At 41.8% G+C, this 23,531-nt stretch overlaps 1 protein-coding gene across 2 annotated transcripts in view; it reads left to right on the top strand.

Annotated features, from left to right (window-relative positions):
* Il1rap (interleukin 1 receptor accessory protein) overlaps positions 1 to 23,531 on the top strand; it is a 139,765-nt gene that overhangs the window by 25,934 nt on the left and 90,300 nt on the right. Inside the window, exons 1-2 of one of the 2 annotated variants that reach the window (XM_050160013.1) lie at positions 10,375 to 10,407; positions 18,607 to 18,671. In XM_050160013.1, the coding sequence (XP_050015970.1) occupies positions 18,608 to 18,671 (64 nt within the window). In that variant the 5' untranslated portion in view covers positions 10,375 to 10,407; position 18,607. Of the gene's footprint in view, positions 1 to 10,374; positions 10,408 to 18,606; positions 18,672 to 23,531 lie in introns of those variants that run through there. The other variant, XM_050160014.1, reaches the window with a different exon arrangement.

Below are 23,531 nucleotides of genomic sequence, written 5' to 3'. Positions count from 1 at the left end.
CTATCCCTTTCTTCTACAAGGAAAAGTTGAGTCAGCCAGTGATCTTGGGTGATCTTTTGTAAGCAGACTCCACTGAACTCCTGACAATGGTAGCCATTTGGCTAACAGGATAGTCCTGTAGGACAAGGCAGACTTCCAGTAAGTTCCAGAGACCACTTTTTGCTGCCTCCCAGTGCTGGGATTATGGCACATGCCAACCTGGCTTTGTTTTGATTTCATCTGGTTACTAGGGGACTGAATTCAGGTCTTCAGGGATGGGTGGTGTGCTGGCTGTTTTTTTTTTTTTTTTTTTTTTTTTTTTTTTTTTTAGCTGGCATCAGCTATGAAGAGGGACTCTCCACTGAGAGATCACCTCCATCAGGTTGGCCTGCAGGAAAGTCTGTGGGACATTTTCTTGAGAAATGACTGTGTCATTCCTGGCCAGGTGGTCCTTAAGTATTTCAGAGAGTAGGCTGAGCAAGCCACGAAGAGAAAACTAGAAGGCAGTGGTTCTCCGCAGCCTCTGCTTCAGGAACCTCCAGGTTCCTGATTTGACTTCCCTTCAGGATGGCCTCTCATCTGTAAGCGGGGGAAAAAACCCTGTCCTCCCTAGGTGGCTTTGGTCTTGGTGTTTCAACACAGGAAAAGAAACTGAATTTTGGATGAGTGGCAAGAACTTCATTGACTGCCTTTTATGTCCCTGACCACATCTTTGGTTCACGCCTCCATGATGAAATCAGTTTTTTTTTTTAAATTCGTAAGCATTTTTAATTATTACTATTCTTGATAAAAGATATGAATATACTAATCACCATTTGATGTCTACTGTTCTGTAGCAATAGGGACATTGGTGCTATTCCAAAGCTCTGTCTACTCCATCTAGCTCAATCTATCTCCAGAGGTGTGTCACCTCTGCCAATCAAAACTGTACCCTAATAACACCAATTTCCCATTCTTCGCCCGTCACGACCACTGGCAACTGTTGTTACTAACATTTTGAACTTTCTGGTAATAACTCCCCTCCAGATTTCCATATCCTGCCTGTGGGCAATAAGTAGAGGGTTGTGTTTCTCTGGATTTGAAAGGCAAAGGTGTTGTCTCGGGAAGCTGGGAAAAAGAACTCCAAAGCATTTGCCTGTCTTGCCCCCACTTATGTGGGTGCTGCCACCCTAATTACCAGTAGTGTAAGCTTGTGCACCCACTCGGGGGCGACTCATCTCTGCTCCCCCATGACTGTAAAGGAATGAAAAAGCTTTCCTCCTGAAGTTTATTTTTCCTTATAATTTGGTCATTTTGCTAGCATAGTCTTGGCAGTTTCTATGACCTTCACTCCAGTGAATCGTTGCCTTTTTAAATTGATCTTTTGGCATATTTTGTGAAATATAGGAAACCAATATCAGGGACTTCCTTCACGTGTTAGGTTTCTTGCCTACAGTGGGCACCGATGAGAGCAAGGTGAAGATCCAGGGCAGACAATCTGCTGGCCTCGGGGAGCCTTACTTAAAGCCAAGCTCTGCTGTTTGATTGCTGTGATAGCCTGAATTAGACACTTCACCTTTTTGCACCTAATTTCATCATCTGTAAAACAGGAAAATTATAATATTCTCTTCTGAATGAGCTGTGTGAATATCAAGTAGCAAGAGACGTGCAGAGAGTCCCTGCGCTCTGCCAGAACAGGAGTTATTTCTGCTCAGCGAGGCAGTGAGGCATACAGTAGCCACGGGGAAGTCCTTATTCCCCATGTTCTATGACCTGGTGTTCTGTCCTGGCGTACCCCTGAGTGGATGCATAATCTCCCCATTCTTTTCTGTCCATTTGTTCCTGACCTCTATAGAATTTGGAGGACAGCCTGAAGGAATTCATGTGGTTTCTGGTAGAGTCTCCTCTTCCTTTCTAAACACTTCGCTTCCTCCTTAAACCTTTGGGCAGGTTGGAGAAGAGTTAGACAGAGTCATCCACGGAAACACACAGGAGGAGGGAAGCATCTGCTCTCTGCACAGTGTCATCATGCCCGGGGGATTTCACCCTGGCCCCAAGATAATGAGCCGCAGTAATGTTGAATCAGACACCGGGAATCCAAATGAAGCAATATTCAGGCCTTAGTCCCCGGCGTTCCCAGTGTGTCCACTCAGACAAGAGCTCTCCGAGTGACTCTTGCACAATGTCCTCATGCACATGCTAAGTGCCAAGGGGTCCATTTTGACATATAACTAAAGGGCATTCTGTTGAAGACAGCTAACAACCCAACAGGATTTTATCGAGTGCAGTTTGACCAATTTTAGTGAGGAATACCCCCTGGACAGGAGCCAGGGAAACAGATGACGTGAGAGTATGCATGCTGAAGATGTAGAAAACAAACTAAAGAATTACAATGCTTCTCTGTACTGAGGAATACTCCAGAACCACTGTATCCAGATGACCTGTCATTCAGTCAACAGCTCAAATATTCTGTATGTACCAGGCTTCATGTGAGACCTTAGGAGACAACCATGACCCAGGACTAAATCTGTCTTCAAGAATCAGAACAGCGAAAGCGTACATATCTAGTAGTTCCATTTCTGGAGCTCAATGGGAAGCATAGTATAAAGTACAAGAAAAAAATTACGTTCTATAGATAGAAACAGGGTACCTCAGGAGAGGTATAGTTTTGATACTAGTTCTCAGACAGACGACTGATAGCATTTGTCAACGTGAAGAGGGGAGTGAAGAGCGTCATTGCCAGAAGAGCCCATTACAGGGGAACGAAGGTACAGGGTGCTATGTGGTGCTATCTCTACATGTACCTGCCGTGGAAATAGAGGCTGAAGAGTGTTTCAGGAAAGAATTTTAAAGAGTCTTGCCAAGGCTTGGAGGATCTGGAATGTCAGGCGAAGGACATCTGGGAAATAGCATTAGGATGTTCTGTGTGGGGAAAAAAAAAAAACTGTTTTGGACTTTGTCATCAGTCACACCTGATGCCTTACCTAAGACTTCTACAAACTTCTCTCTTGTGTTGTGATAAATATCTCTTGCTCGGGATTTCGAGGACAAGATTTTAGTTGGTTTTTCATGCCCTCCTGGTTGGAGAGAATATTTGTATGTGAAAACTATTGGGTTTTAGACCAGCCCGATGAATAAACCCAGTTTCTTTCCATTTTTTCAGAAAAGGCATGGCAATTAAAATGAGTGGTACCTTTCAGTTTTCCAGCACATAGTAGGGTCACCTGGGTTTCCCATCACGTATTGAAAGGCATGGGAGAATCATCGCTCCCGTCTGTGTTTCTGGTTCTATTGCCTCGTGTTTGGATTTGACAGTGGTTTTACAGCTTCTCCATGCTAGCATGCTAGAATGGGAGCCGAGTCCCCTTCCTGCCCAGCTATACTGACAAAGCATAGTATCATATCTACCCCTACCAGCATGGCTTGTGTCTCATGCTCTCTACTTTCCTGAGCTGCTGGTGGAAATGATTTAGCAAAAGATAAAACTGACTTGGAGTTCTCTCTGTTTTTTCACCAATTAAGAATTCATGACCCTTACTTTAACACCCTGCCCCCAAATAAAACAAATTAGTTTGGTGCCTCATGGGAGAATTTATAGGTACTTCCTAAACTTGGTCGATTCGGGGACTGTTTCAAGCAGTCAAAAGCCTCAGTTTTTCTAAAGAAAGGCCATTCAGCATTTCTAATCTCTGCCAAGGACCCTAACGTTTGGAGATATTATAAAAAGGGAATCGTTGCAGTCGGCTATGATTGAGCAATACTAGGATTCATTCCTAAAAAATTTTATTTCATAATTAGCCTTAGAATTTTAAAAGGTCCCAAGAAGACCTGCAGAAAAAGATGGCTTCTTAACTTAAGACTTCACCTATGATGCATAGTGTATCCCTAAAATGCAGGCACCACACCGATCCCTGACTTACAGACGGGACAGTATGTGAGCCATAGCAGCTCCATCATAATTTAAGATTAACATATCCCGAGTTTGAGTTTCCTTCCAGTAAATGCTTGAAGCATCCAGAGTTCAGTAGCTGTATCCATTAGGAATATATATGTTGAATCGGTCCTGTCTTTCTGCTTCAAATTACATGAGGGTATTTTTGATGAATGTAGCTGAATGAACCTTTAGTATCCTGCCTGTGTTAATGGAGTTGCTGCACCTGATATTCTTTTCCTACATGTGATATTATTTTCGTGCATGCCAAGAAACACCAAAGCGGAGGGAAATAATAAAGCATTCATTTTGACCGTGGAATGCCGATGCTGCCGAACCTGTCGGGTTATTGCAGAGGGAGATTAATTATGTATATCTGCCACCCTCGGCCCTGGAGTGTAAGTGCCCTGTTGTAATTCACCACGGGATCATTCACATAGCCAGCATATTGATATGATTGTTATTCCAGCAAGCTTCCCTCTGCCCTCGACAATTACACACCACTCACCAGCGTCTCTCATTGACTTCTTGTTTAAAATTCCCAGGGCCATGGTAGGCATGCAGGTCCTTTTGTTGGAGACAGTGGCAAATCAATGGCATGGAGCAATGTGGGATTTTCCTTGGGACATGATGAATGCGAAGATTGTTTGCTAAGCAGAAGGCAGACATTCAGATTCCAGTTGAAAATGGTGTCTTTGTGACTTCCTGTCGTCAACACCAACTTTTAAAGTAATTACTAGAGCAAATAGGGAGTGTTCCTGCAGGCTTTGGTGTCAAGGTATTTGGGTTTGAGCACAGGCTCTTCCATTTATCATTCGTGGAACGTTGGGGGAAACCAGTAGTTCTGTAGGATAGGCTCAGTATTAAATGGCAGTCTCTTGGAAGTCTGAGGGATTTAAATGTGTTTCTTTATGAAGAAAGCAACGTGAGACAAAGTGTTCTAAAACTACTTTTTGTGTTGATGGGAATGGATTCCACTCGTAAATGGCTAGTTTTATTCGGATCCAAGTGACTTCTGTGGCCCCATGGCTTGAGAAATGTCCTGTCAGCTCCTATAAGCACTTGTATTGCTAGCTGGAGCAGAATGTCATAACCGAGCCTTCATATGAGTGGCAGCTCCAAGGCGTGCCTGTCCTTGGAATATACAGAACCAAATTCCCACTGCCCATCCACACGCCTGCAAGGGTAGATGCCTTGAAATTGGCATTTCAGTACATTTTCCTTTGCCTTCTAGGATCATTGGTAAGAAGTATGGCATGCCTTGGGTGACAGTTTTGTCTGGAATGCCTTTGCTTATGCAAGGCTGTATTTTCAGTGTGCTACCTGCTTTCAGAGTCCAGCTGAATTCTATCTCTGAGGAAGACTCTACTGCTTCATCTCTGGGTTGCAGCGCCTTTCTATCATCCAGCAAACAGGCCCCAGTCTCCCTTGCCTATTACACTGCAGGCAATGCCTTCTTTACAGCATACCAATGCGCTCCCTGCACCGAGTGTATGCTTATAATCGCGTAAGAAAACGCAATTAAATGTCACTTAAGGACTGATAGCAAATACTCTTTAAGACACTGTATATATTTATATCTAATACATATGTTAACTGGTATAATTCCATCAATAAACACATAAAGTGGGGACATTAATCTCCCAATTTTGTGGTTGATTATGACTAATTAAAGTCAATTTTAATCAATTATAATCAGTCATATTTAAGGTGGAGATTCTCTCTGCTAGGATGTTAGCTCCTGGGTGCCTGAGATCTGATAAGATCTCTGCTGCCTTTAGCACTTGACATAGGAACTCCACATTGTAGGTGCTCACTCACTCTAGTAATCAGTTTTGCCCTGGAATAAAAGCTCCCCCTGCCCCACAATATTATGGTTTAGCCACAAGATGCTCATCTTGTACATGATTTGTCTTTCTGTGCAATTTTATTCTCTAAGTTGTTTAAAACCTCACATTAAACACTACTTGGATACCGCTCTGCGAGGGAGGCCAGTGAAGTTTTCGTTAAGTAGCTGTTTGGTGAAGGTACGGCATAACTGTTAAAATTAGTGTCGCGAGTGGTTAGTGGTTAGGAGACATGATAACACTGTAAAATTCCAGCTTACTTTCAATATAATACAAGGTAGATTGCATGGCATTACTTTATGTGTATGTAATAAGCTCACCAGATATCCAGTGCATGAGAAATCAAATGCGATGAGGAAGCCCTTCCCCCTCCCCTTTCTCTCAGTGTGATTTGGTGGACTGAGGTCACAGCCCAGACTCTGGGACTGGTGGGTGTACATTGCCATCTGTCAGGATGGTCCTGGTGTCCAAAACCTAGTGAAAGAAGCCATAGAATTTTCTCACTGGGGACACAGACATCCTCAGTGTTAGTCCCTAAGCAGATTTTCCTTAACACTTTAGACACAGAGACAGGGTATCATCTTTAAACCTTGCTATTCTCACCCTCTTTAAAATTGCCTTCTGCAAGTTTGCATCAAGACAAGGAATATGACTTTTGCGTTTCAGGGACAGGACTGGGGATATGGATGGGAAAGGATGCTGAGCAGACTGTTTTCTCCAGTGCCCTGACAATACCAGCATAGAAAGCTCCGTGCTTCCCAGTTGGCACCGTGTCAGCCTGGATTATGCTAAGTCCTCCTTGAAGGTTCTGACTTAAGTCTTGACTTTAACTCTTCCTAATAAAGCTAGTTGTAGAAGCGGAGAAACATAGACAATAAAATTCATGGCCAAGTTCACAGGGTGAATAAGAACAGTCAGAACTAGGATCCAAGATTGTTCCACTTTTTTTTTCTTGTAATTGAGGGTGCGGTATCCCTTGGTGTTACTTGATTTGACAGAGTAAGGGAGGCCTGTCTAGGGCACCAGGCAATGGACAAGAGGGCAGGTGAGGGTGTGGTTTGATCAATTGTCTCTAGCAAGCTAGTCATTGTTTTGATAGGGAAACACTATGAGAAAGTACTGTGTGAAAGGATGATGCACGTTGACTCCCAAGATCCATTCAAGTATGGTTGCCATGGAAACATAGGGACGTACTCTGTGAAAGCATGATGCACGTTGGCGTCTAAGATTCATTCAAGTATGGCTACTATGGGCAGGTTTATTTCACAGGCAGAAGATCTTGACAAGATTCATAGGATTCTCCAGGAGGTTGACAACTCAGAATGAACCTGTAGGTAGGTGTACAAAATAGAATATTGATGTCTCACCACTTATAGGGCTATTTCATGAAGATTAACATGATCCTATAGTACTTTTTAAAGTAAAGATTTCTATATTATATTATTGATAAGGATACCAGAGTCTGTGGTACTTGCATAGCATATCCAAGGCTAACCAGTTAAAAAGTGACCAATAAGAAATTAAGAAGTTGATTGTCCTGATTTAGGATATTCTCTCTCTCTCTCTCTCTCTCTCTCTCTCTCTCTCTCTCTCTCTCTCACACACACACACACACACACACACACACACACACATATGTCTTTAATTGTGTAACAGTTTTAGATTGTATCCTGTGGGCACAAATTTGAAGTCCCACTTTGAAAGAGGAAGCCTGAACAAATTAGACCAGGGCAGAACTATCGCGAAGCACTCTGAGAAGTCCAAACACCTACTCTGAGCTTTTAGAAAGAGGACGGTTTATTTCTAGAAAAAGAACAGGGAAAGGTTGAGAAGGAGTGGAGAGGCACGCACGAGGCTGAGGACAGTTAGATTCATTTCATTTCACCGTCAAGTGGGAAGGCAGCTGTGTCTTCAGAACCCAGCATTGAGCTCTCAATGATGGCTTGCTGTCTTCTTTCCTTCCACAGTTAGATGTTTTTTTGTCTGTGTCTGCATTCCCACTGAGACCCAGATAGGCATTTTGCATAGGAAGGAGTTCATGGTCAAATAAATTTGGATAATGTTTTATTAAACAAAGCTAACTATGATATTTACTTCACAAATTGTCTCAAGACACTAAAATGTCATTAGGAGTCATGAACCCCCATGAAAGCTGTGGCGTATTACTCTCCAAACATTTTTTTTTTAAGTTTTGTTTGACAGTCTTCCAGAGTATTCATTAAAGATTGTCTCATAGATCTCAACATGACTTTGGTGGCATTTGTAATGAAGCTCAACATTTCCGTTCTTGTTATTTTGTGTATATATTTTCCCTTTCTTTTCTTTTTCTGTATGTGATCCTGGTTCCCAAGCTGCATGGTTCCTCATCGTGGCAACAGTACAGTTCTTATTTCTCACTGCTGTGAAAAAAATGTCTAATGATTGCAGCTTAAGGAAAGGAAGGTTTATTTTGGCTCACAGATTTGTGACATGGTCTGTCTGGGTGAGGGAGCCTGAGGCGGTTGGTAACATTGAGTCTATAGTAAGGAAAGCTGAGGAAAATGATTGTTGGTGCTCCCCACGCTTTCCCCTCTATATTAAGTTCAATTCAAGGGCCCTGGCTCATGGACCAGTGCAATAGCATTGCTCACATTTAGGGCAAGTCTCAGAGAAATCCAATCCTCTAACCCTGTTACAAACATGGCAAGAGATTTGTCTCTTGGTTGAAGCTAAGCCTCATCAAGTTGATAAACAACGTTAGCCATCACTGGGTTTATCTCTGTAATGTGTTTGAAGCAGTAGCTCAATAAATAACTTTTGGACTTGAAGAGAATGTGTTGCTGTAGACTGAGAAGATAGAACGTGGGAGTCTTTTAAGCATGGGTCTATGAAAATGTAGCTACAGTTTCGCCACTTCGACCTTTTTGGAATGGTTTCTAGAGGTACCTCTCTCTGGAGAGTTCTACAGGCAGGACCGTGTTCTGTACCCTATTCCTGTGAATTAGAGAGGTTATTGGTAGTCATGTCTTTACGTGAAATTTAAGTAGCAGAAACCCTCAGATGGCTGAGAAGCTTTCTGTGCTGGGAAAAGAAATTAATTTCCTAACCCAGAAGTGATTGGCTGCTAGTCCTAAGGTGACATGGCTGCTCTATGTCGATGGTGGCAATAATTCCACCTAATTCCCTACTTGAACTTCAGGTGGCATCAGAGCACCCAAGTGAGTCCATTTCTCCCCTCTCCGTGCATATGATTAGAAACGTTTGATGTGGGAGGTTTCCAGACTGGGAGCCTCTGTTTGTCAGAGAATTTCACCTTTCATAAGAACAGGATAACATCTATTCTCCCTTGTTCTTCTTAAACATTTGCTGAGGGCATTAGAAGGAATGCCAGGCCATCGACTCCTTTCAAAAGTAAGTAAGGCAGACTTACTTAATAATAAAAGATGTTTATAGTGTTTGTCATTTAAATATCTGTAACTAAAAAGGTCCCCCCGCCCCGATTTAGTAAAATAATTTTTTTCCAAGTTCAAATTTCATTTTAGAGAACACCAGTGCAGCCTCGGCTTTCTGCATGTGTGAATATTCAATCTGAACCTTGACCATCGCCTTTGAAGTATTTTAGAATCGCTAAACTAAACTCGGGCCCAGTACATCCATGAATAAGACATCAAGAATTATACTATTGTACCCAGCAGCTGATTGTGAGTGAGGCCCTGGTAACTTGAGTTCTTCCTTGCAGAAAATATTCAAGGATGTTTTTGTTATAGTCCTATGTAGATGGCTCCCTGATTCCACATGTTGCCCATGTCATCTCATTGGACAGGCTAATGTTCTGTAGATGATGCCCGGATTCCAGGTGTTGCATGTGTCCTCTCACAGGAGAGGCTAATGGTTGCCTTTCGTTTTTGACAACTACTTTTCCACTTGGATGATGCTAAGTTCCCTCAGGAGCACTCAAAGATGTTCCTCAACAAATAAGGGGACAAAATGCCAGTGTTTACCATCTCCCAGCCTCAGTGTCCCTACAATGACATTTTAGTCTTTGGAGTGTCTGTACACTACAGAGAAGGCACATAAAGCACTCCCAACCTTGCTTGGGATTGTCTGTAGACTTCTTGCCCACTAGTCTGAAATTCTGGAGAATGATCAGGTCCCCATTTTTCTGGAGGAAACACCTTCTGTCAGGTGTTTGCCCCTCCCTCTTCTGTCAGGGTGTCCAGGGTTACGCAGTCAAACCAACAAGCCCAGCTCCAGCCTTCTGTTAAGCTCCTCTCTCACCTCCACTCACAGCAAACCTACTTCTGCCCTCTGTGTGACAGAGATGAGCCCTCATGGTGATGTGTCCTCCCTCACCTCTCAGAACACGTTGTTATTCAAAATGTTAAAGCCCTGCATGAAGGCCTTCTGCTCACATTCTATTCCAAGCTTCAGAAGATGGCAGGTGGTGTATTATATCTGTCCGCTCAAAGTTCCCAGGGTTTTGAAGCTCTGGGGAAAGCAATGTCCTAGAGTGTGCTAATGTTTTCTGGTCTGACCTTCGACCTTGATTTTTCACCGGGAAAGGTTAGTAGCACTGGCTTGGTGAGTTTCAAGTTGAGGACAGTTCATTGATCTCTCTCTCTCTCTCTTTACATCTACTGCTGGACTTTTCTGGAACATTCAGTGCTTAATGGCCAGACTGTTATTTTGAAAGTGAGTATTGAAAATAGAAACTAATATATTTCAGTTAAAATGGCTTTCACTACGACTAAAGGACATCACAAATCTTTGATCAGTTTTTAGAAAAGAATCATGTAACGTAAAGTGTATTCAATAAGAATATAATACAATTGACTTTTTTTGAATCACAGTTCTATGAATGTGATAGTTACCATTAATTACCGACTTCAGACTTTGGGGCAGGCCTCTGACCATGCCTATGAAGAATTGCCATGATTAAGGTTAACTTCCAAAAATGTCTAAGGGGTTATATGTTTTAAAGATCTATTATGTTTGTTATTATTGCATGTGTGTATGATGAGTGTGTGGGCTTATGTGCCGCAATGTGTGTGTGTGTGTGTGTGTGTGTGTATGTGTGATGTCAGAGAACAACATTGCAGTATCCAGTCTCGCTTTCCACAGTTTTGTGAGTGCTGGAGGTGGACTCAGGTGGTCAGGTTCCTCTCATCAAGTGGCAGCTGCCTTTAACTTCTGAGGTGTCTCAGTGGCCCATGAGCTTGTACTTATCGAGCCAAGCGGTGTGGGAAGACTCGTCTTAAATGTGGGTGGGGCCATTTTCTCAGCAGGGTATTCTGGACAATATTAAATGGAGAAGGCAAGCTGAGCACGCATTTAACATTTTCTGGACTGCAGATGTACTATGCCTAGTGCCTGGGTTCCTAATGCATTGACTTTCCTGCATGGTGGACTGTAAGCTCGTACTGTGAACTGAAATAGATTCTTTTTCCCATACATTGCTCACCATCAGGAGATTTTATCACAGTGATGGGAATGAAACTAAGACAATGGATTTTAGCTTGTGTCCTCGACCCCAGAGCCATCGCCACGATCAGGATGTTCAAGTGATCCATGCCACTGAATAGCTCCTTTACAATATACTATTTTCCCACCTCAACCCTCAGTGACTGGTCCCGGTCTTACCAGTTCTATCTTTCTGAGAATCTCATGTAAATGGAATCATGCAGTGTGTAGCCCATTCAGAATGGCTTCTTTCATCTAGCAGAATGCCTTTGAAATGCCCCCAAGTTACTTAACATACACTAACTAATGCTCATTGCTTCGGAATGCCGTATTCTCTTCTTTGCCTGCTGCAAAGCTCGTCGGTCAGTTCATATATGGAGCGACATTTGAGTTGTTTGCAGGTTTAAGCAATTAATGGTGCACTACATTTTTCGTATACAGATTGTGTGTGTGCGTGTGTGTGTGCAAAGATTTTATTTCTAATGTAAGAAAGACCTGAGATTGAAATTGTGAGGAGTCCTAGAGCAGGATTGATGTCTAACTTTACAAGAATCTGCCACACTGTGTTACAGTCTGGACTCTCCCAGCAGGATGCTTCCAGCTACTTTCTACCTTTTTCAGCCATAGGTATTTCGAGTTTTGTTTTAATGTTAGCTATTCTGACAAGTTGTACTGATGGTTTTCATTTATATTCCCCTAATGGGCAATGATCTTGAACAACCTTTGTTGTGTTTATTTGCCTCCTGCACATTGTTTTAGGTAAAGTCAAAGCCTTAATATTTAAAGAATAGGTTGTTGACCGTGTGATGCCTCATTATTATTGTTTAAAAAAATTATTTCCTATCACGGCGCCCCGCTCTTTCCTTCCCTGTCAATCTTCCATGTAAATCATCTATCTAGATCTAAAGCTCTTTTTGACATTCTGGTTGGAATTAACTAAACCTGTCAGTAAGCTTGGGGAAAACCAGTGTCTTCTCAATGAAAGATTGTAAGAGACTAGGTTGAGAAGGCCAGTTGAAACAAACAGTATCTTATGAGAATGACAAGACAGCTATATCAAGAACTTACAGCAGCTATGGATGTCTGCGTAGGATCAAGAGAACCAACCTTCCAGCAAGGAGGGTAAGTAATTCATGAGCCCCTGCCCCTAACTGAGAGATTATGGACAGTTAATGGGTTCTGGGAGGAGTCAGTTTTCCTCAATCCTAGATCGTAGAAGATTGGCCATGATGCAGGCTCTTGTGGGTTGTCTCACCCCCAGAAGCATAGAGGAGGCAGAAATTAGAGAATATGCTTTACTAAAACAGCGAAAGTTATTAAAAAAAAAAGACATGAAGCTGAGAGTAGATCACCTGGGAAGAGTTGGGGGGCAGACTTGGGGGCAGAATGCGATCAAAATAGGTTCTTTTTTTTTCATCTTTAAATATTTATTTATTTATTTATTTAAGATTTCTGTCTCTTCCCCACCGCCGCCTCCCCTTTCCCTCCCCCTCCCCCAATCAAGTCCTCCTCCCTCGGTAGCCCAAAGAGCAATCACGGTTCCCTGCCCTGTGGGAAGTCCAAGGACCACCCACCTCCATCCAGGTCTAGTAAGGTGAGCATCCAAACTGCCTAGGCTCCCACAAAACCAATAGGTGCAGTAGGAACAAAAACCCATTGTTCTCGAGGTCTCAGTAGTCCTCATTGTCCGCTATGTTCAGCGAGTCCGGTTTTAACCCAGGCTTTTTCAGACCCTGGCCAGCTGGCCTTGGTGAGTTCCCTATAGAATATCCCCATTGTCTCAGTGTGTGGGTGCACCTCTCGCGGTCCTGAATTCCTTGCTCGTGCTCTCTCTCCTTCTGCTCCTGATTTGGACCTTGAGATTTCAGTCTGGTGCTCCAATGTGGGTCTCTGTCTTTGTCTCTGTCACCTTTCATCACCTGATGAAGGTTAATATTCAGGAAGGTGCCTAAATGTTTTTCTTTGGGTTCACCTTCTTATTTAGTTTCTCTAAGAACCCGAATTATAGGCTCAATGTCCTTTATTTATGGGTAGAAACCAAATATGAGTGAGTACATCCCATGATCCTCTTTTTGGGTCTGGCTTACCTCAGGATAGTGTTTTCTATTTCCATCCATTTGCCTGCAAACTTCAAGAAGTCCTTGTTTTTTACTGCTGAGTAGTACTCTAATATGTATATATTCCATACTTTCTTCATCCATTCTTCAATTGAAGGGCATCTAGGTTGTTTCCATGGACCCAGCAATACCACTCTTGGGAATATACCCAAGAGAGGCCTTATCATACAACAAAAGTATATGCTCTACTATGTTCATAGCAGCATTGTTTGTAATAGTCAAAATAGGTTCTCAAAGCAGGAGTAAAACATAGGGGGAAATCTCTGGACTCAAACAGATAAACAAAGAAACAACTACAGGACACCAAAGCGTTACATAGGTTTTGTGAGCCAAAAGGACAAAGGCAGAGCAATGCACTTGTTTCTTTCTTGTTTGCTCTTGTAAGATTGACATCTAGGTGTTATCAAAGTTGTACTCTTCTAGAAGCTCTAGAGATGAACACATTTTCATACCCTCAGTATTCAAAGGACTAATCAGGATATATTTCATTTTAGCTAAATACTGTAAGTTTGTGTCTTTCAAGATGTTGGTTCGTTGCATCTATGTTATCTAATCTATATGCCCAAGTTTATTGAGCTAGCTTATGTATTTAATTCGTCTATGATCAATGGACATATCTCTTCTTTCATGCCTGCTTTATGTATATTCTGTCTCTTCTCGCTTTACCTGACTAGGGTACATCACTTTCACCCCTCTTTTCTGAAAACCCATTTTACTTTTTCCCCCTGCTTTTACCCAATTTAAAATATTTTGATCTCTGCTTCTTATGTTTTTTCTTTGTATGCTTGCTTTGTGTTTTGTTTCTTAGTTTACCTGTTTTTTCACTGCTAGGATCTAAAGGTAGACTATCAAACTGCTCACGTTATAACACTCTTTCTAGCACAGTGCATTTCGTACAACATATTGTTTTCTAAGCACTGAGTCGGTATATGATATTTCAAACTCAATTCTGCTCTCCCTTGGAGATTTTCTTTTGACCCATGAATTATTTAGAACTATATTGCTCACTTTTGAAGATTTTTTTACCTTTAATTCTCTTTTTTTATGTCTCATTGGACCCTATGGTTAAGGGCTGTCTTCTTATTTCATTTAAAGATCCTTTGGTTTGATTGGTCACACATACTATGACCTACCTGGATGAATGTCCTCTGTGTACTTAAATAGATTACTCAGTTGTTTGCGCTTTCGAGTCCTCAGAACGCTGCCCTTTATTGTGCTTGTGTGCTAAAGCTTTGTTGCTAAGAAGGAGAGGGCAGAGCACACTTCTTTTATATTACCTTTAATGAGTGCCTTTTGTGTTAGTTTGTTGGAAAGCTTGCTTATTTGTAAATATTGGTTCCCGAAATTATCTCACAGAGACCCTCTTATGGGTCCAAATTATCTGCTAGGCAATGTAAGGTGAATGAAAACCAATCTTCATTCCTTAATAAATATTATTCTACTTTTTTTAAAATAAAATGAGGTAAGGTAGAGGTTTGCTTGTCATGTCTCAGATGTGTGCTCATGGGAAACCTATTCAGGTTTATCTGTAATTTAGAGACTGGAAAGGGAAAACATGGATGGACTTAACAAACATAGCATAGAACTGAGGGAAGTGTTTTGGTAGCAGTTTTCACCTTGCATGGGTTTGGACATCTAAGATTTGTGCTTTGATGGTAGTAGCCAGGTTTTCCATGGTTAGATCATTAAAAAAGACAGGAATAAAGCAAGTAAAATCAGATTCATGCCCAAGGGAGAAGTAAAACTGGCAGAGGCCAGACTGACTGAAATCTCAGTGAGAATTCAGGGGTGATCATTCTGAGAGCATACAATTATACATAGAGTCATCTAGCAGAAAATCATTACTCCATGGCTCTGGAAGTGCCATTGTGCAGAGGGAAACCTGAGCAAATGCATGACAAACAGCCTTGGGGCAGCAAACTGAGGATGCTGGTCCAGGGAGAGAATCCATGATGGCCTTCTCAAAGCCTAGGAGAGCCAGAGCTTATTAGCCCAAGAGAATGTGGCCAAAGAAGGTTTCTTATGCAGAGATAGGTATAAAAGTGGTGAGCAGAAAGTAAATCCTTGATAACAGTTTTATACCTATGTAGAATTAAACTTGTATTTGAAACTGCTTGCTAAATGATATATACATTGAAGTTTGTATATTAAGAAACAATGGCATTGAACATCAGAGTAGTACTGATAGGAAGTGAAGCGGGTAACAGGAAAGGTTGTCTGAAAATACAAGTAGGTGTCTATTATCTGAAACAAGAGCAGGATCTGATAGACACCGCCACAGTTAGGTAAAACTAACTATAATTCAGACACTATGAGTCCTTGCGTTAGTAGACAGTTCTGCTGCCTTCTGCCGATTTCTCCATCTCTGATTCAGTGCCCCCTTGTACTCTAAGACCCAAGAACTAAAAGCGTATTCCTCTTTTTTCAATAACAAAATTCCAAGGCTGAATGCAAGCCAGTATTAAATGGATCATCACCTTTTAAAGAGGTTCAGGCCAGTCAGCCATCTTCCACTAACCTTGGTACCTTTAGTCTGTCAAAACATGCTGCACAAGCCAATTTCTGCTCTGTAGGCTTGATGTTTTATTCATCACAGGGCAAGGTTGACCCTGGATTTGTGTTTGAACAAAGGTTATCTTTGGATTAGCTCTCTATTGGTGACCTGACTCTGCTCCATCCTGCATAATCTAGTCACTCTTGGGAATATCAATTAAGGTCCTCAATCACACTAATTAGAATGTCTTCTCCGTGTTGCTCTACATACCCAGCAACTTACAAACAGGGAATTGGTAAAATCCAAAGAGGTGTGTGTGTGTGTGTGTGTGTGTGTATGTGTGTGTGTGTGTGTGTGTGTGTGTGTGTTAAATAGCCAAAAGCAATAAGGAAGGTCAGAATACTTTAACAGAGCTGAGCAGGGTGGTTGAAACTGCTATGCTCCAAATCAGCAGTGCAAAATCTTCCTGCTCACGCTGACAAGGATTGATGCAGAATTATTAATTACTTTTATTAATGACTTGGGTGAGGACATAGGTGGCATGCTGAGCAAGTGTGTCAATGACAAAAAAAAAAAAAAAGCCTAGCAGGAGAGCAATTACTGTGTGATGAACTCAGGATCCAATAAGACAGAATTTAGTGGCCAATTATTCTTCCCCTCCATGTGTGGCAGAGTGACTTCCCTAAGGCATGAGCGGATCACCACTCTCTCACTGTAGCACTTCTCCACTCAGAAGACATCAGTTCTCTTGTTTGCTGCCTAAGTTAAATCACATGTCTTTAGCCTGCCCTTCACAGCGTTGGCATTTTCAGATTTCCAACAATCATCTATAGTTCTTTTTCTAGTACCCTGTTCTTGAGCCAAACAGAATTATTATCAGAGTATTTTATACTTGGGTCTCATATTTTCTTTATCTGTAAATGTTATTCTCCAAGAGTCCCATTTCCCCATATTTTCCCTTCTGCCTTGATTCCCAATAACCATCCAGTTCTTGCTTACTGTGAAAGAGTCTTCACAGAGTTCAGTCTTCCTAGTCTTTGGCTGGAGAAATCTTTTCTTTGCTCATATTTAATCATACTGATTGGTTGCTTTCTTTTATCTTTTATTGACTTTGTACTGCAGTTTATTCTTTTTGTACATATTTTAAGTTCCCATAAGACTCTACTTACTAATATACCCGCTGTCTGATAAGTCATATTTCTAGTCTGTCTGCATGTGTATATTTTATACATAGTTGAAGACATTGAGATGGTCTTCATGGGTTTATTAACAGCAGAAAAGCAGTCTCATAAAAGGCTCTGCATTATGCATACTAAAATGCACTGCAATTGGATTATTGTAACTTATTATTAAAATTTTTGTAATACTTTTAGGAGGAAGATGGTATTGTGGCTCAAGCCCTGGTTATTGAATATGTTATGGAAGTGCTATACCACCATGCTCACTCTCCAGCCTTCAAAGTACTTTATTGAATGAATGAGTGATGGATGCATACAGCTAAACTTTAAGATAATGTTGTGAGGCTTGGAAAGCAGTTGTTCAGAAAGATATTTTATCTCAATTGATATTTGAGATACAATGTTTGCATGTGATATCTCTTGTGAGAAACTCGCCTGTGATTTTTATATAGGTAGCCTAAAGAGAAACTGGAGATTTTTGGCCGTCTGTTGCTATAATAAATGTTGGTGGTAGTAATTTGCATTTTATGCTAGGATGTACAACACAGCCTATGATGTTCGGGTGATTTCAATTCATACCCATTATTTCCATGGAGTAGTCTTAAATGTGGCCCATTTTGATGGTTTATGTCATACTGTCAAGTATTCGGTTTTGGCCATTTTAGGTATGTGTTTCCCTGCACTTGATGAGAGTTTAAAAATAAAGTTAAAAAAAACTCTGATCTCCGTTGTTTTCTAGAAGTGTGATGTAGACAAGTTCCCAGATGTCTCCAAGCATGTTTGCATGGGTGCTTTCATCAACCAGAAGGCAGAAGTCATGAGCCTGGAATGTCTGAGTCATTCCATATTTCTGTATTTATAACCCTGCAGACACTTGCCCATTGGTCAGGCAAGACCAGAGGACTAGAAAAAGATGTACTTTACAGAATTGTTGAATCTTCTACATTGAAGACCACACAACCATATATGGGAGCAGGATCTTGCTAGTAGACCGTTCCTGTTGGTTATCATTAGAAAGCTAAAGATCATAGAGATTACTGCCCTGTCCTTTGTCTTTTCCATGCATAAGAAGGGCCGGAGCTTTCCATAGTTCCCAATGATATGAATGGAATTCTATGTGACTGACTGCAGACTCTGTCTGAATCCAGGCCCTCTAGATTTTTAATTCGTCACTAAGATAGAAAAGTACGTGATGATAACATATTTCCTGCTGAGACTAGATAAGGGAACTTAAAGAAGGGTAAGAGGGTCAAATTCATCTGCCGGAAGTGTGAGTCCAAGTCAAAGAATCTAGATGAACTTTTTTTTTTTAATGTACCAGTTATAGTTCCTGGATTAGCAGAGAGTTCAGGAGCCTCACAGCTAGATTGTAATGGTGCCTGATCCTTTTTCTAGTCAAGGGATTCCAGTTACGTTATTTAAACTTGTTTGAGTTTATCGATATGTAATTTGGGGATTCAAAGGCAAATGAGAATGTGAAACAAAACTTACCAATTTTGTTGTTGGTTCTGACAATACAACTTGTTAATATTGTGAAATCCGTGGAATTGTTCTGGACCTCTAGTTAGCATGAATTGCCAGTGATTATTAAGACCCTCCGGGGAAGAACTATCCTCCCTTACCTTTCTTTTTATGTTGACAGGATGGGACTACTATGGTGTTTGATGAGTCTGTCCTTCTATGGGATCCTGCAGAGTCATGCCTCAGGTGAGTGTGTGGTGCTTAGTAGATAATTGAAATTAAAATAACATACAGGATCACGCATCCTCTCTTTCTCACAATGTTGAGAACACAATGTTGGTTTTGTTCTGTGGTCTTCTGTAGTTGCACAGAAGAAATTATCTGCAAGAGCAATAGAATTTGGGGATGAGGGGAACTAGAACACTTAGGAAAAGAGCTGATTTGTATAAACACAGGGGAGATCTCAACTCCATAACCTCCAGGATATTTCTCCTTCTTCTTACCTTAAATCCTATGGAGGAAATAGCAGGGATCTAGCACGACCTATTTTCCAAATTTGTACCAGGACGAAAGAAGATTCATTTGGCAGCAGTCCAGTGGGATGCTAAAAACCAAACCAAACCCATGGTTTTAATCAAACTGCATCTAAACTGCATAAGCAACAGAGGCTTTGCTGCTAGGTTCTTTCTTTCTTCGGATATGACTTTGCAAGAGGATACAACCAAGATCTTTAGGGAGTTTGAGTAACCAAACTTAGTAACCATGGTCCTGGATCCCACATAAGCAGAGGTATGAGGCTGGGTATCCCAAAGCCCATCTTTTGATGCCTCCTTTCATCTCTAAATTGCTTCTCATCGTCACCCAGGTTTGCTCTACCTAGTGAACATATAATTGCAGACTGTTTTATTTTTTTGATTCATCAATTTTTTTTATAAAAATCTTGCACCTAGAACTGAAAATAGTCTCTGTCATTTTTATATATTTCTTTGATTTAGCCTCATGATTGAAAAAGAAAATACCTAAAAAGCACAGCTTCTTTGGTTTTTACACAGGGACCCCAGGGATCCTAATTTTAATAAAGATCCCTATGTATAATTCCTATGAACACCATGGGCTGTGCTTTGACTATCATTGCTTTAATGGCTATTCTCTTTGAGAACCCTTTGGAAGTGTTAAATCAGCATTATGTAACCATGACCCCAGTGTTCTGCAATATGTACCTTCGACTCTTCACTTGGCATGAATTTCAGCCCTCCTACCATCCTGATCATCATTGCTGGGCGCATTTCAGTTTTTCTATGCCACTTAGAGCATTGTATTAGAAACCAAAAATAACTCGAAAGACAGGGTGTAACTAGGACAGAGTACAGCTGAAAGAACAGATCATATCTAAACTTGTGGGCCCTGTGGGACTTCACAGAGGAAAGGCTGTGTTTAACCAGGCCTAGGATTCAACTGGGATGTGCTAGCATACAGCTGAGCCACACGAATATGCCAGCATCTATTGCATATCTGTTTGATTGGAAGGAACTTGGTGTAGTGATTCTGAAATATGATGATGAAAACCCCAGCCTATAATTTATTTTCATTTGACGTAGTCCTGATTGACTGTTATCTTCTCACGGAGGCTTTCCTTGGCCGTTTGAAGTTAAAAAATGGCCCTGCCGATCACTCTCCTGTACCCCATTAGCATTGCGTTGGCATCTCCCACCATCTGCTAATACTCCATCAGCACACGTCACTCTACCACTTTCCTGTCATTTGCCTTTGAACCTCTTATTATCCTCTCCTCCCCTGTCACCTTTTTCTTTCCAATCTTCTTCCCTCTCTCCCTTCCCTTTTTTCTTCTTTCTCTTTTCCTCTGTGATCACCCCCCCCCTCTTTATTTTAAGGTACTTGAAGGTGAAGATTTATTCATTTCGTTTGTTTGTTTCTAAACTCTTGGAAACCCCTCTTCTCAAACTGGACAGTTTCCTATTGGCACTCTTTGAAGCCACAGTAATGATTCCCATTAGAGTGTCAAGTGCCACACCTGGAAGTCAAATTGAGCAGTGACCATTGCTACTGCTGTGGAGAGATCAAAGCTTCCAGAAGCTTGTGAGGTCAGCTGCCTGCCCGGTTACCCTGGCGGAGCTGCTTTTCTGAGCGACCTTTTTGTGTTCACCCAAAGATCCCCTTCCCCCAAATGTTGGTAAGTGCACTTTCTCCCCAGGAACTGTGACTCATAATTCTGTCAGGGGAAGCTGCCTGCTTGAATAAGATGCGTTCTCATACCAGCCCCATTGAGTCACCATGGGAGAGGAAACATGTTGTAATCCCCTCGGCCCATCTGGCACACACTCATGCCTTCCTTATGAAGAGGTGTATTGTGTCTGTGTCTGTGCCGCACTTCCTCATTGGAGGGACAGGAACAAAAAGGAAGTGTTGTTGACAAAAATGAAAGGGGCAACTGGCTCTGGGGATAAAAGGGATCATGGCGACCTTGAGGGATCAGTCAATGTCTTTACACGAAAGGCATCACCGTAGACAGGAATGGGCATGTGGGCACACCGATTGGTCTTCCGTGTGGCTCTCTATGCTCCAGTTTCTCCTCTGATAGGAAGCACACTCTAACGTAAACAACAAAACAGAAATATCCTGAGTACTCTAGAGTACTGTAGATTCCCAGGACACAAGTCAGGAGTTTTGCACTCTGGACCCCAAATTCACTGTCCTACAGTGAGGTTCCTGCACAGTGAACTGACCTTCAAGGCAGAAAATCCTGATTTCAGAATGTGGTTTCCTGGTAGGTGAATTCTGCTTTCTTCATACCTCCAAAAACTGAGGAAGAAGCATTTTCATCCTAATAATAATAGTAACAACAACAATAAAAATAAGCATAATTAAAGCATAGATAATTACGTTAATGACAACATAATTAAACGTGGTCGTCTTAGAATTCGTGTAACTCCTTTTCCTTAAGACCAATTTACACTTTACACACTCCAGATCACTTGGCTCTCACACCAGATCACGGCTGTTGTAGCTCCGTCTCTTCCAATAGAAACTCAAGTCCCATGTGGCTAAATAAATCAAGTGCACACAGCTAGTGTTCAGCATAACTGCAGTCTCCACTCATGCTTCAGTTCCTAAGGCTCCTGTTGTTTTTATTAAATACACTTCGCTTGGGCTCGACTAGAATATAAACGATGCAGAGCGAAGGCTGTGATGCGAAGAGTAGTGGGATGCCATTGTGAGGGAGTTCCTCGCTCACGACTGAAGAACCGCCTGCTGGTTTCTGTGCAGTCTACTTAAGCAGTTACGTCTTTACCCTTCCCTCCAGACCATATTCTCCCACGTGGAAAAATCACTGCGATTCTCATTTCCAACCTCAGCATTTTCCTCTCTGCATTCCCACTACTGGCTGGAAGGAGTTCCTGCTTACAGGGACTCAAAGGGAAAATGTCCCTTCGTCCTGTCACTTTTCTTTGGTTTGTTCCCGTTAGCGGCATGATAGAAAGCTGAACTGCTAAAGCTGCCTCGGAATAGGAAGGGATATTTGGTTGGACCCTTTGACTCCAGGTTTGGAGAGAAACTGAAAATATCATCCAGGGTGGTGAACTTGATAATTTTACCAGATCAAAATTATTTTTTATGTAGGTCCTATTAAAAAAATAGGTAATGCATTATCTCCCCAAAATGTGTGGACACACTCAAGATGTATGGAAGTGTGTATTTTGTTTCAAAGTCAACATAGATAACGATGGCTCACATACAGGGCTAGATTTGCACCCATGTCCTTGAAAGAGGAACTACAGCCTTGTAATTGATGAAAGGCTCTAGAACTTGACTGATGTGCAGCATGTAGCTCATGAAGATGCTCTTGGGAGAAGATCTGCCTGAGTACCAGGCTCCAGGGGATATGGCTATGCCTGGCTTTGCCTGTGGGTGCTAGAGATTTGAACTCAGATTTTCTTGTTTTCTGGCAAGTACTCTGACCCTGCCCCACAGGGCATCTCCCTAGCCCCGTCATCTTTTCTTTATATGGCAAATGGAAGTCACATTCCCTTTACTAAGTTTTATTGAAATTTACAGTCTGATGATTTGTAGTGCATGAAGTACTCAATATGAAATAAGTAAGTGGAAACCCTGTGGTTTCTTAGTGATTGAGACATGGGTTCGAGTTCTGAGAGTTATTCTGTGAGCTGTTTGACGCTGTTAAAAATTTACATCACTTCCTGTGCTATTTCTTACCTTTAAGACAAACCCGGCTGGAGAGATGGCTCAGTGGTTAAGATTACTGGCTGCTCCACTAGAGGACCTGGTTCCTAGCACCCACATGGCGACACACAACAATCTCTAATTCCAGTTCCAGGGACTCTGACCCGCCTCTTCTGCTCTCTGCAGACACTGTGCATGCATGATGCTCACAGACATAGGTGCAGGCAAAATATCCATACGTGCAATTAAAATAAATAAGCTTTAAAGCAAATAAATGAACAAACTAAAACCAAAGTCAATCAACTAACCAAAGCATTAGTAGATCCCAACCGGATTATTACTCTCTCCTTTTCCTCCACCTCCTCCCCCCCCCCGTGTGTGTGTGCATGCACACACACATCCATCCGAGGGTAGGTATATAAAGGTCAGAGGACCTATCTCTGCATAAGTTCTCTCCCAGGATCTGAGGGGCAAGCTCAGAATGACAGGTCCACACACCACTGCCTCTGCCTGTTCAGTCATGTCTTCTACACACTTTCTTTGTTTTAAATTGAAGAATACAATATATCATGGGCATACCTAGAATATATTTCTATCTAATTAATCAGCTTTTAAGAACAATTATAACAATGACTTGAATTGTGAAGATTATGGGTTTGACCACTTTTATATGGTTGAGTCCACTGTGAAAATGGGGTGATACTTCTTTTTTTGTCTGTTTGTTCATTTATTAATTTTTTTTAAATATAATTTTTTTATTGAAAAAAAAAAGATTTCCGCCTCCTCCCCGCCTCCCATTTCCCTCCCCGTCTCCCTTTTCCCCCCTCCTCCCTCTCCTCTCCCCCTCCCCCCCTACTCCTCTCCCCCTCCCTCTCCAGTCTGAGGGGCAGTCAGGGTTCCCTGCCC

This window comes from Alexandromys fortis, unplaced genomic scaffold, assembly GCF_014885135.2.
Source record: "Alexandromys fortis isolate MF-2015 unplaced genomic scaffold, M_Fortis_MF-2015_v1.1 scaffold_100_3062768_6864082, whole genome shotgun sequence".
NCBI lineage: Eukaryota > Metazoa > Chordata > Mammalia > Rodentia > Cricetidae > Alexandromys > Alexandromys fortis.
This window is presented reverse-complemented; position numbering and strand designations above follow the sequence as displayed.